The 13,394-nt window shown below is 32.1% G+C and overlaps 1 protein-coding gene across 1 annotated transcript; it reads right to left on the bottom strand.

Annotated features, from left to right (window-relative positions):
* Positions 1 to 5,351: 5,351 nt before the first annotated feature.
* Positions 5,352 to 8,724, bottom strand: LOC149495638 (protein SMAX1-LIKE 3-like). Its single transcript, XM_089723557.1, has 3 exons — positions 7,215 to 8,724; positions 6,854 to 7,115; positions 5,352 to 6,741 (listed from the first exon to the last, which is right to left on the bottom strand). The coding sequence occupies exons 1-3, from the start codon at positions 8,423 to 8,425 to the stop codon at positions 5,647 to 5,649; spliced, it is 2,568 nt and encodes an 855-aa protein (XP_089579683.1). The 5' UTR covers positions 8,426 to 8,724; the 3' UTR covers positions 5,352 to 5,646.
* Positions 8,725 to 13,394: the final 4,670 nt, after the last annotated feature.

Below are 13,394 nucleotides of genomic sequence, written 5' to 3'. Positions count from 1 at the left end.
TATGGATGGATTGCATATTGAATTGTGAGCCGGGAAAAGAAAAGAAAAAAAAGAGTATTTTAGAGGATTCAAAACTAGTATATTGGAGATATACTTTTAAAATTTAACGTTTATAAATAAAAATTCAGTCACATCACTATTTACACATTTCATTCCAAATGACTAGGGATAGAAGCTAAACAGGTATTTTTAGGGTACCTGCTCTGTTTTGATCTGTTTAATGAGGATATGAATAGTTGTAAATGAGTTTGAGACGGATACAGATAGTGAAATTACTATCCGTAGCGGATACAGGTTAACGTGTGGGTATTATACTTTGGGTACCTACTACTCATTACCCGCTACAATAAACGGTTATAAAAAACCTACCCATTTATTAGTAAAAAATGCATCTTAAATAAATTAGGGTTTAGATAGTTTAAAATTTGCGGATATCTTATTCGTTTAAGGGGTACTTTAAATGACTTTGGAATGGATACGGGTAATAAAATTTTAAATGGGTTGGGATACATTTACTTACATGAATATTTAAACGAGTTTGAGACGGATACAAATAATAAAATTTTAAACAAATATAGGTACAGACGGATACGAATAATAAAATTTTAAACAAATATAGGTACAGATAGTTCAAAATTTGCGGATACTCACCCTACTTCCATCGATACATATGACATATCAGCCACAATCCACGTTATCATTACCGATGCTCGTAGACTTTAAAACCAACCAAATAACAAGATCACCTCTCTACTAATCAAAACTTTTGCTCACTTTCTTACTTTGTTTTAAAATGTTTTGTCTTTCCCTTGCTCTAGATAACCCTTTAGTTTATGAATTATTGCTTCATTTTTCTTAAAATTAACAAATGTCTAAAGTATTTAACTATTGGAAGGCTAATCTAATATTTAATTAAGTACATATATTCATGATAATATACAGCTAAAGACATTAAAACTGGAAATTATCGAGTGTATATATTCATACGGAAATCACCTAGACAACACAAGTGCAAATGTACCCATTATAACAAGAGGATTTCTATTAAGATGTACAAAAATTGTGGATCATAGTAATATCTCAAGCATTTTGTTTAATAATTTTCTTTTATTAATAAATAAGACCCAATTTTGCTTATGGGGAGAGTTAACATGCAACGCAAACGCTATGTATAATAAAGGTCATATACATCATTTAATCTCTGAACTTTGACAAAAAAAATTTGTGACATCCTAAATTATAAAATCGACTTTATGTCAACTTGAATTTCACACCTCATTACACTAAAAACAGTAAATTTTAAAGTTTTTTACCTTTATATGCAAAATATTGGTTAGATGTGTGGTTAATACAACTTTTGGAACAATAATTTTATATTTTTAATTTTTAATAAATATTCAATCGATCTAATTAAGTTTAGGTGTTCAATGGGTTAAACAAAATATTTAATAAATATAATTTTATAAATTAAAGTGTTTAATGAATCAAAATAAAAGTCGAGGATGTTACAATATTCTTTTGTGAAAAGTATGAGGGTAAATTTATGTATTGCGCCCTATCATGAATGATCTTTAAAAAGCAAGGAATCTCATTCGCCGGTGATACAGCAAGCAGCGAAAATTGATGGACACATGATCAAACTCTTGAATCAACACAAGACTCGATCCAAAACTTCAGAATAAAATTCAACTTAGAATCTTACAATAAAATAAAATAAAGACAAATTTATTGAAGAAATTTCATAATATAAATAATAAGAGACTTCTTTCCAATATTGGGTTTAAGGGATATGTATAAAGTTATAAATATAAACTAATTAGAGATAGAACTACTAACCTAAACCTAACTAATCAAGGAAAATAAATAAAATAGGAATACAATAAATTATAATTAAATTAATATCTCGTATTTTAATTTCAATCACGTGATAACCAAAAACAATGTATAGTTGAAGGCGACACAAGATGTTTTGAACACTGCTGAAACTTTAAATTTTGCTAAACGTGATCTTCTTAACTTTTGCAAGGCATCAACTTAGCAATATCATTCTATCTCTCTCTTTTTTTATTTATTTATTTATTTTTATTTTATTTTATTTTATTTAAATTTCACAATAGACAGAAAAGCTGAAGCTTGCGAGATTGCCCTTTGCACCGTTTGCAGACCTTTGACCCTCGGCTTGGACTGACTGATAGCATTCCGAGAAGGAGAAGGAGAAGGAGAAGGAGAAGGAGAGGGAGACTTAACATTTGATTCTCGCTATAGTCTTTCTGGGAGCAGAAGAACTTCGTAACGGCAGGGAAAGGTTTCGCCTCAAATCGAAACAATTTCTTGTTTTTCTTCTCTTAAGATATTTCTAGTTAGAATTTGATCGAAAGATCAATTGACTCAGAAACATAAAAAGAGCGTTTAGTTCAGCTATTTAATGTAACTAATAGTTGATGTTTATTAAATAATTAGGGTAAGGGTTTATTCATTTTGTCTTATTATTAACAACTTATTAGACCTTCTGATTATTGGAAACTAATGAAAAAAATTATTTATCTAAGCTGAACTAATAAAGTGCTTATTTCAATTGACAGGCCAAATTTTGTCTGATTGATAAAGTTTCTTTTTAGACCAGATCGAATAAGCTACATAAATTGTTAAATGAAAGGATAAAAATTTCCCCTTCCAATTATATAATGATACCAATTTTTAATCACTCGGCGTAATAAGCTATTAAATTCTACTCAACATTTAAAGTTCAGCTCAACAAATGGCTCATATAGGCATATAGCTGATAAAAGTCTCAATCAAAGAGGAAAAAGAAATCCTAGCCGTCGTCTCTCTCTCTGGCTCTTTATGTTTTGTTTTGTATTCTTTCCCTCTCTGTCTCTGGCTCTTTATGTTTTATTTTGTTTTCTTTTAGACTTTGTTTCTAAACCACCGTCGACCGTCTTTTTTGGTCGACGATGGTTTCTTTTCATCCCTCACTATTATTTTTCTTTATTTTATTTGGTTTTCTTTCTAATAACTTTTAAATCTCTGATCGTTTGGAACAAAATTTGATTTTAGTCTCTTAGATTGAGTGTTTTTGTACCCTCTTATTGTGGTTATTAATTTCTTTCCTTTCATGGAGTTGTTCCTCGTTATTGAGAGATTTGTACTTGGATCTTTTATTTCTCTAGCAATTCGAAATACAAGATGAATTGTTGGTTGATTGTGGTTGGAGACTTAAAATCTTCAAGTTCGGATAAGTTTCTTTTATCAATGGAGACTGATAGTGCAGTCCGTTCCTCCAGTAAAGTTTGTTATATTAAACTTTTCTGCGGATGTCAATTGTAACAAGTTTTCGAAAAATAATGTTTGGGATAATATTTGTGGAAGTTTTTTTGTCGTCCTATTTTGAAAATGAATTAGTTTTTACCTAGAAGATTAACCTCTTCTGCCAAGATAAAAAACATCTCCAAATATAAGATTTCAATTTTCTATGTATGTATTTCTTATTCCTATAGGAATATTGTAATGTTCTCAATTTATATTATCATTAATGAATTATTAAGTTTTCTAAAAAAAAAAGTATCAGTAAAAAAATAATTAATAATAAAATTTTATTTTATATTAATATTTTTATGTAATCATTTTATTTGCAATTATTTAAAAATAATATATAAGTGCCAATCAAGTGTGGTTTGGTTGGTTTTGTTACTAATGTGAGGTTTCAAGACAATAAGATTTTTCACTAATTTGATGAGTCAACGGGAGGATTATACTTATTTGTAGCCATTTATTATTTTGGCTTCATTGGACTTTCTAATGAATAAAGAAAATATATAAGTAAATATTATTATAATAATTCTAATTCTAATTTTTTATTTGAAAATAATGTGATCACCTTAAAAAAAATAAAAAATAAATAGAATACATGAAAATTATTATACTTTTTTTAGAAGAAATCAAATTAGAAATTTCATTAAGAGGAAATTGTATACAGATATGGGATGCAAATCAATATGTTTTTATACTTTTGTATAGGAAGTCTAATACAAACAATAAATCACTTATACAAACAATAAAAAAACACAATCTTGATTTGAAGTATCTGATCGAATTAATATAGCATAATATTTGTATTATTGGCGATCGCTTGCTCTACTTGGTGGTTATTCATAGCCGCTGTTCGACTCTATAGTCTTTCTACAAGTCTGATCTGCAAAATTTCTTCTTTCTATTAGAAAGGAGATCTATACTTCTTTCTGCATATAACTATCTAAATAACAAAAGACGTTACACAAAACCACCATAATCGTAACTTTCACAGTGACTCAGAACTAAATATGTTACGAGAATCTCAATATTTAGGTGATAATAAATCAATTTGTAGATAGATTTGAGGATCATTTGAAAAAAAAAAAAACTAAAAAAAGGGAAAGGGGTGACCACTGGTGAAAGCTCACAGGTGGCTACCCGTGGGAGAAGAAAAAAGAGTTTTTAGATTTTAGGTTTTGAGAAAAAGAAAGAGAGCGGTTGTCCCGGTGTAGTATAAGTTATTACTAGTGTTAGAACCTGCAATGCATGAAACAATATTAATGGATGAAATAATCTTTTATAACATATTCAAAAATAACAGAACTGTTAGGAGTGTCAAAATGAGTTGGCGTATCAGATTCGACACGGATTCGCTTAACATATGACAAAATTAGGATCAACCGAACACGACCCATTTAGTAATTTTGTCAAATTTGTTAATACGAACACGATATGTGTAACCTACCTAATATCATAAATAGGTTAAGTGGGCTATGTTGACCCATATACGACTCGTGTAACCCATCTAATATCATAAACTGTTTAAGTGGGTTATATTGACCTATATACGACTCACTTAACTTGCTTATGATATTTTTTAATTTTTAACCTATTTAATTCAAATTATATTTAAAAATAAAATTTTATGGATAAAATGCATAGATTCTTCAAGATTCACAACTAAAATAAAAAAGTAATACAAAAATAAAGTTTAAATAGGATTTTAGTTGGAGTATATATGTCTATCCTTAAATAAATGAGTTTTTGGTCTAACTCGCATGTCAACCCATAATATGACACGTTTATATTCGTATCATAAATGAGTGACCCATTTATGATTTTTGATACCAATTTAACCTCAACCGTAACCCGTTTATTTTGCATTTCTAAGCGAATCGTGTTCGTGTTCATCACCCATTTTGACACCCTAAAAATTATATAATAAAATGATTGTAAAATGCATTATAAAATTGTATCTCATTAAGAGATATAGCACTTATCAACTATCACAAACAGATAAATCGAGTGCATATGGTGACTCTATATGAACAAATATAGTGTTATATAAGTAAAAACAAGAGTTCATTAATATTTTAGAAGCAACACCCATTAAACTAAAGATACATCACCACAAAATATACAAACAACCTACCTTGCTAATTAAATCCTGTCAAGGCCCTTCCAATTAAAAAGGAAAAAAAAAAAAAAAGAAATCATCAACATATTCCTGTCTCCCATGTTAGTATAATTGTCTTTCTTTCCCTCCCCCCGCTAAAAGAAATCTACCAAAAAATAGAAAGAGAATAAGATGAAAAATTGCATATCACTAAATATATATCAAATATACCACTCCTATCACAATTCCTGGATCTTGAAAATAATTTGCCTATCAACAGATTGAAGAATTCTATTTTCTGACATATTTGAATATTCGTCTTGATCTTCATCTTCTATTTTAATGGCAATATTCAAGTCAAGCGAGATAACTTCTTTTCTCTCCTCAGATTTATCTTCTTTATCTTTACTACCTTCACTCTCACATGTCTTTACCCTTCTTGAAGGCGAACATGCTCTTGAGACTGAACTGAAACTCTCACAGCTGAAAATAACAATGGCGTCCTTTAGAGGAACATTTTCACCACCAGCAAGTGTTACTCTTCCAATTTCAATTGCTTTCTTGATACCCTTTTGAGATGAATAATCAATCTGCTCTGCATCCTCTATAAAGAACACCCGGTGTGGATTCTCATTCAAGGCCAGGCCAAATCTCTCATAATAACTGCAACCCAATTCATCTCTTGCTCTCTTTTTCTTGGTTTCTTCAGTTGAATCAGCTCTTGTTGATGAAAAATTGCTTGCACCAATTGAAACATAGTTAGCTTGAGAACCAAAAACAAGTCTTGCTAATTCTCTTGCAATTTTCTCCTTTCCTTGAGAATCAAGTCCTAGGAAAAACAGCCAAGTTTCTTCTCTTTCTTCTCCGCAATTCCACTTGCATTTTTTATTAGACCTACACTCAAGAACGGTAGTTGCAATTTCAGGAATAATTTCTTTTTGCCATGGAACTTTTTTCTCCAAGCTATTACATAGAATCTTCAAGTTTTGATCATTGAACTCCTTGAAGCTTTGGAGACCTTCTGTATCATCATCCATTGCCTCACTTGAAGAAGCTGAATTTGGACTAGAATTTGGATTTGACAAAAGGTCAGGTTTTGAAACGCCTTCAATATTTTTGCATTCAGACATCCAAAATTTCTGCTCTTTTGAGAACTGTTGTGGCTCAAAAATGATTGGCCAGCTTAAATCTGCTCTATTTAGGCTGGTGTTGCACTCATGAGAAGATATTGAAATGGGAGAAGGAGGAGATGAAGCAAATTTTATTGTTTTTTGAGGAATTGCATTGCAAAATGATTCCCATTTCTTGGGAAGATGACTTGTATCAGTACATTCCTGCAAAATTGTAGCAATGCACAAGCATGTGTAAGCTAATCTAGAACTTGGTGTCTACATTAAACGAGAGAAACACAGAATAAAGTTATATATAGCTAGCTAAATTAAGTACCTTATCATCACTGATGATTCTTTTTGTATCTTCCTTGTGCTGCTGAAGCCATGAAGGCAAACTTGAGCTAGTAGAAACTGTAAGGTTGGTAGTGATGAACTCCTTGTTTTGAGCACGACATCCAATGCTATGAGCATCTCTATTGAAATTGACAGAACAATCTGTGCAGCTAGTTAAGTGAGTATCAACTGCTGATTCAAGCAGTGGCCAACTATATCCATAACCTTTGGATACTTTGCTTCTCGTCTGAGATTGCCAATCACTAAAAGAGTAAAGCGAAGGAAGGATTAAAATGGAGGAAATTAATAGAATAAGCATTTAAAAGAGTGGAAAATACAAGAATTACTTGAAAAAAAGTTACCTATCAAGATTCAGACTTAGGCTTAAGCTCCCAACTGGAATTGCTAGAGGATACAATTCCCAAATAGTCTCTAGAGAAGGATGACCTGCCTTACACTTCATGTAAGTCTGGAAAGTTCCAGTCCCCAGTAGCCAAATTCTTCCATTTTCGCCAATTCCACGAACTAGTCTTTTGATCTCCATGATAATGTTCTCAATAGAGAAACAGCAGTTTCTGCTTTGCTCACCGTAGTTTGACCAAAAATCAGAAACCCATTTCAGATCACCCAAATATAAAATAACACCTCTACATATGTAGCTATTTGCAATGCACCTAAGCTCCACAAGCCTCTGCTCCACTTCTTCTTTTGAAAGATCTCTCAAAGAGAAGAGAGGAAAGCTTATGAACCGAACTGACCTTAACTCCCCAGGAGCAAGACCTCTCTCAATCTTATCCAGAACTCCTCTAACAACACTTTCAACACTAGCTATAGACTCTCCGGTAATAACTGTATTTCTCTTTTTATGTGCTAATGTGTTTAAAACACTCATTACATCGTCATCACTAACTGGATGCTCATCTAATTGCTTGCTTAGTGTGACTCCAAACTGATGAGTACTGAAAGGTAAAGTTTGAGACACTTTAGTATTAAAAACTTGAGGTTTGGTGATTTCTTTAGACTGACAACTTGCAGGAGTATTATTAGTACTTTGAGAACAAATCTCTAAAGAAACGTGCTGTTCTACTTTGTTCTTCACTTGGGTACTTGAGAAACCGGCTTCTCTCATGACTCTACTAACACTAGGATCATCTAAAATAGAAATTATGAGCTGCTCAATCTCAATTTTTAAAGCTAAAATGGGTTGTTGTTGGTTTTCAACAGAGCCTCGCCGTTGGTGAGCCTGAGCACGCTTGAAGGCTGCAACCAAGGCATTAGATAGGGAAGGAAAAGAAGAGTGAGGGCCTAATAGAGCACTGGAAGTAGAGGCAGGGAGCCTATTTAAGGCAACATTGAAGCAGAGCTCTAAAGCCTTACATTGGAGAGGATGAGAGTGGGATTGAAGGCAAGCCCTTCTTAAAAGGCCATTAGAGGATGCAAGCATAGCACTTGCTACATGAAGAGGAGTGACTTGGGCATGTCCTCGCCGTCTAGCGAGACTAAATGCTTGTTTTATTATACTTGCGGCCTCAGCAGTAAGAGTCTGCTGTACACTGCAAATTCCTGCTCTCATTTTCTTTTATTTTGATATCAGCTCTCTCTCTCGATCTCGATCTTCTCTTTTCTTCTTATATTAGTACAGCAATTTTCAAGACTATAACTATACTACACCAAGGAATTTTTGTTTCATGGACGGTTCTCTTATGAACATATAGGAAAAGAAATGAGTTGAGAAATTGTAATATAGTAAGCTATAGCTATGAAGTGAAGCTACCAATATGTAGAACCAAGCAACAAATATCTGGTTTATATTATGAAATATGGGGTTTGTGCTTTTCTTGTTAGTGAGGCAAAATTTTTAGTCTTTGTATGTGAAAGTGGCTTACATGTGATGCTATATCTCTTGCATTCTCTCTCTTATCATATAAAGGTTATAGTGGATAAATAAAAAAGAATAAAAAAGAAAAGAAAAAGGTTGGTCTTGCTCTCTCTCTCTCTATATGATGGGAGATATAAAATATATATACATTTTGTAAAGCATTAACCTTTGAGAAGTATATATGAATGGAATAAACACTTTGTCTTCTTCTTTATATAAATATTTGTACCTTACTCAAAGACATGTCCAAGAAGGAATAAGCTCAAAATTAGATGATGAACAAAAGAAAAGATGGATAAAGAGAAAGGGCAAAGAAAAAGGGAAATGCTAATCCGCCAATAACGAGGACTCAAAAAAGAATGGAGGATTGGACTGCCTGTCTGTTTGAAGGGAATTGGGAACTGTGGATTTATTATTGCTTTTTTTTTTTTTTTTTCCTTTTTCCTTTTTCCTTTGTTTTTTGCTTTGCTCGATTCTCGAAGAAGAGGAATAATGCCTTTGATGATTGAGTTATGGATGTCACAAACTTAAACAAATGATAACAGATTTCATGAAATCTATGTGAAAGAGAAAACATTCTCTTAAAACATTCTTTCTCTCTCTCTCTCCTCAGAAAGTTGTCTTTGAGAGCCTTTATTTCAAATCTTCTCCTTTTTTCTGTTGTTATTTTCTTGCCATTAAAATTGGGTTATTTCTCTTTGTTCCCTTTCTCTATACATTTTCATTGGAGTGTTTAGTTTAAATCTCAATTGAAATATATGAACTTGGTATGTTATATAAATTAAAACCTACAAACTTGTTAATTCAAAATTTTGGACTAAAATGGTGTCGATGATACAAATATGCTCCCTGACTCAAAAGTATGTGAAATAAACCTCAAGAATTTTGATCTTTTGATCTTAAAAAGTGATATCAAAGCCACAGTATTTCTATATCAGCAGAGAAGTTATAATCATTTTACACGTGTTAAGGAAGTGTATTACAGTATAGATTTCTTTAACCGGTTAATTTTTTAGTTTAATTTTTTAGTTTAATTTATCAACTAGAAGAAGGCCCGTGATTTTTGCGGTATTATTTTGCCAGTTTATAATTTTAATTTATATATATATATATATATATATATATATATATATATATATATATTGTATTTAGTATATATTTTAAGACTCATTTTCTAATACATTGCTTTATTATTTATTTTTAAAATAATTATGCTGCAAACGAACTGAGAAATTGATTGGCTAAAAGTACCATTTAACAAAATATTATTATCAAAATTAATTAGGAATTGAAATTAAAAAAAAAAAAGAAAAATATTTAACTATTTAACAAAATATTATTATATATACTCATTAACCTATATTTCTGCAAAGAAAGGAAAAGAAAACTTGTATTATCATATTATGACAGTTTATCTGAATGAAATTGAATGGAAAATTGCCAATATTGCTCCATTTCAATGGCATTGAAAAATCATTTAATTTAAAATTACCACCAAGTTTTTTGCTAGAGATTTTTACTATACCTAAGCCATGAATGTCCTGTAGAAACACAAATCAATAGAACAATGTTAAACATCAAAAGAAAAACCATATAACTTCAATAAAATTGCGCGCTTAATAAATAAGAAAATGAATGGAGTTTCAAAGCGATGAAAAACAATCATGTCTAACTTCTCAATAATGAAATTACTAAGTAAAAAACCAACCTGGAATATAGTATAAAATGAATTAAAGTAAGTGTAGACGCTCAATTTTTGTCCCTGAACGACTCAGTGATGATAACTTTTTTTACTTAAAAATTGAATCGGGACATTTGATCACTTTGATTCTTGAAGTGATGGTCCGCAGTTAAGATAATTGAGTTGTTTGACCATTTTTACTTTTTTGGATTTTTAGGTGTCGCAACAAAACCGGGCCCAGGAAGCGTCTTGAGTCCGCTCTGTACACATCTTGGTGCGTCGCCTTGTTTTGTGTGCCACCTGGACCAATTTGGTAAAATAGGCCCAGCTCGATTTTCAGGTCCACCAATGGCATTTGCCACTTAAGCCCTAAAATAGGGCATTGAGAAATGTGAAAGAAGGTCTTTCTAGTTGCTTAAGGGGAAACTATACTATTTTGAAAACTCAACCTTTTAATCTAAGAAAAACTTGTGTTTACACTTGGATTCGAGGTTTTTATCCAATCATTTGGCGAAAAACGCCCTTGACCTAGTGATTAAAAGATCCACAAACACTCAAATTAAACTTAACTCAGATTATTGATTTAAGATCAAAGCTTTTAGGTTTTTTTATTCATTTTTCCTTAAAATATTTGGATTCCTTCAAAATAAGGTAACCTCTGAGAACCTTTAAATTATCTTCATCTTTTTCTTGCTTTTGGTGTCTTAAAAACACCACCTTTTTACTGGTTTGGGAGAGTAATCTGTGATCAACTAGAAAGCTTCTGATAAAATCAAAAGTGGGGCACGCCACTAAGTAGTGACTCCACACCACTATGTGTGGTGCATGACACTTCTTTCCCAGTCAGAAAGCCTTAAAATCCTATTCTAAATCTTTTGAATCAGGGCAATGTCTGCACGCTACTACGTGTTGCGCAGGCCACTACCAATGGTGCAAGAACCTTCATTTTAGAGGTTAAGAAAGTATAAAAATTAATAAAATGGTCCCGATTCAGAGTTTCTTTGAGTCAAGCATAGAGCTATCTTGCTCTGAATTGCGAAAGCGACTCATTATGGCTGAATAAACACATAAAAGACAAGAATGGGTAGTGATGGGTGTATTTATTCATCAACCATAGTGAACATCAAGACTTTAAACTCTAATCTTGTTTAAACCTTTAAATTATTGCTTTTAATTTATTGTCCTTTTATCTTTATGCACTTTAAATTCGAGTACTTTAATTTTTATGCGCTTTCTTTAATGTTCTTTAGTTTTTGTAAATCTAAACCACTTAACTGTAGCTTAGAACATCCTAAGATTAATATTCATCATTTTTATCATTGTGAATGAATGTGGTTGTTATTTAATTTTTATGGATGTGTATATTTTGTGTTTTTTGTTTGCTTCTTGAAGTTTGTTCATTGCTTTTAATTATTAAGCTTGATGCAAAGGACTTTAATGGGTCATATTATTGCATATTTGTAATTATTAATAGGTCGGGTAATTATTTGGGTATTCATAAGGGTAGAATTTACATTTAGGAGATGGATTATAATTTTTTTCTCCTTCCCCCCTTTCTTTGGATGACTTAATTTTATGCTTTATGTATTGAATGATATGCTTGTTTGTCGTGATCTTTTAAAATTTCATAAAAAAGTTTTACATCTCAATCAGAGTTAATTTTATTATCAAATGTTGTGAATGAATTAACAATGAAGGAAGCTGGTTTCTAATTGGGCGGTTCATTGCCTAACACCTTCCCAAAATCGTACCAACTCTCTTACCCAGTCTCTGGTATAAAATCAAATTAGTCGATTCCAAAGAATCGATCAATTCATTATATTTTCCCTAAAGAGGATGGTGACTCCAAATCAAAACTCTTACCAAAGTAAAAGCTGTTTTTTAATCGCTTTTAAAAGGATCGCTTTTTTCGAGGATTAATGAATGGATCTAATAAGAGAAAATCAATTTAATAAAATAAAATGAACCGAGCCCCTTTTTGGCTTTTCAGCCCATTCAAAAAATTGCATCATCCTCAATTTGATGACTCTGCTGGGTTTTGAATCCAAAATCTGTGGTTTTTCGGTTTTTACGGTCGAGTAAGGAGTTGACTCCAACATTGTCTAATTATTCACAATTGTTGATAATATTATTAACTCAATTTTGAGTTTACTTTTTTATATATATAAATGGCATTCATGTATTATTCTCTTCTTAATCTCCTTTCTACCGTAAACCTTAAAGGTGATATTGGGAGATGTGGTCATTTCACTCTACTTGACTGTTGGGATCTGCCACTAATATACACCACCCATAAGCCTTGTATCTTTTGATATATCAAAAGAATTGGCACAATCCGCTATCACTATTGGCTTAGATCCAAAGCTAAATGGGATGAAAGAGCCAATTCTCGCTTATGGAACCAAGACCTCTTTAACCCAACCAAAGCTCATATATAGGACCCTAGTACCTTTCTTTAAGGTTACCGTAATAAAATAATATCGAGTCATTCATTTAATAAATATGAGAGACGTCGATCCAAAACCCCATTATGGTTTAGATGGACTTTTGACCGTTAATCGTGTGTGGGAGATATAAGGGTGGAGATTGTAGACGCTTAAATTTTGCCCCAAAAAAGGTTCAGTGATATACACCATTCTTTTTTGCATAAAACTGGATCGGGATTCCCGATCCTGGTTTTTAGACCAACGGTCTATGGCTAAGATGACTAATATGTTTAACCACTTTTACTTTTTCGGCTTACTAGGAGTTTCGCGATGAAACCAGGCTTAGGAACAGCACCGGCATGCCCGACACACTTCCTGGTGCACTGTCTCATTTTTTATGTCACCCGGTCTGATATCATAAAAGTGGAATCCATCCCGTTGCGGGCCCGACAGTGGCATTTTTTCCATGTCAGCCCTAAAATGGGGCCACCCAGCCTCATTTGCCTACAAATAGGCATTGGGAGGTGTGCCAAAGGGAGATTCTTTTGGACACAAG

This window comes from Jatropha curcas, chromosome 6 (assembly GCF_041381405.1).
Source record: "Jatropha curcas cultivar XTBG-Jc1 chromosome 6, XTBG_Jcur_1.0, whole genome shotgun sequence".
Taxonomy (NCBI): domain Eukaryota; kingdom Viridiplantae; phylum Streptophyta; class Magnoliopsida; order Malpighiales; family Euphorbiaceae; genus Jatropha; species Jatropha curcas.
The sequence above is the reverse complement of the archived record's forward strand: the minus strand, read 5'-3'. Positions and strand labels throughout refer to the sequence as shown.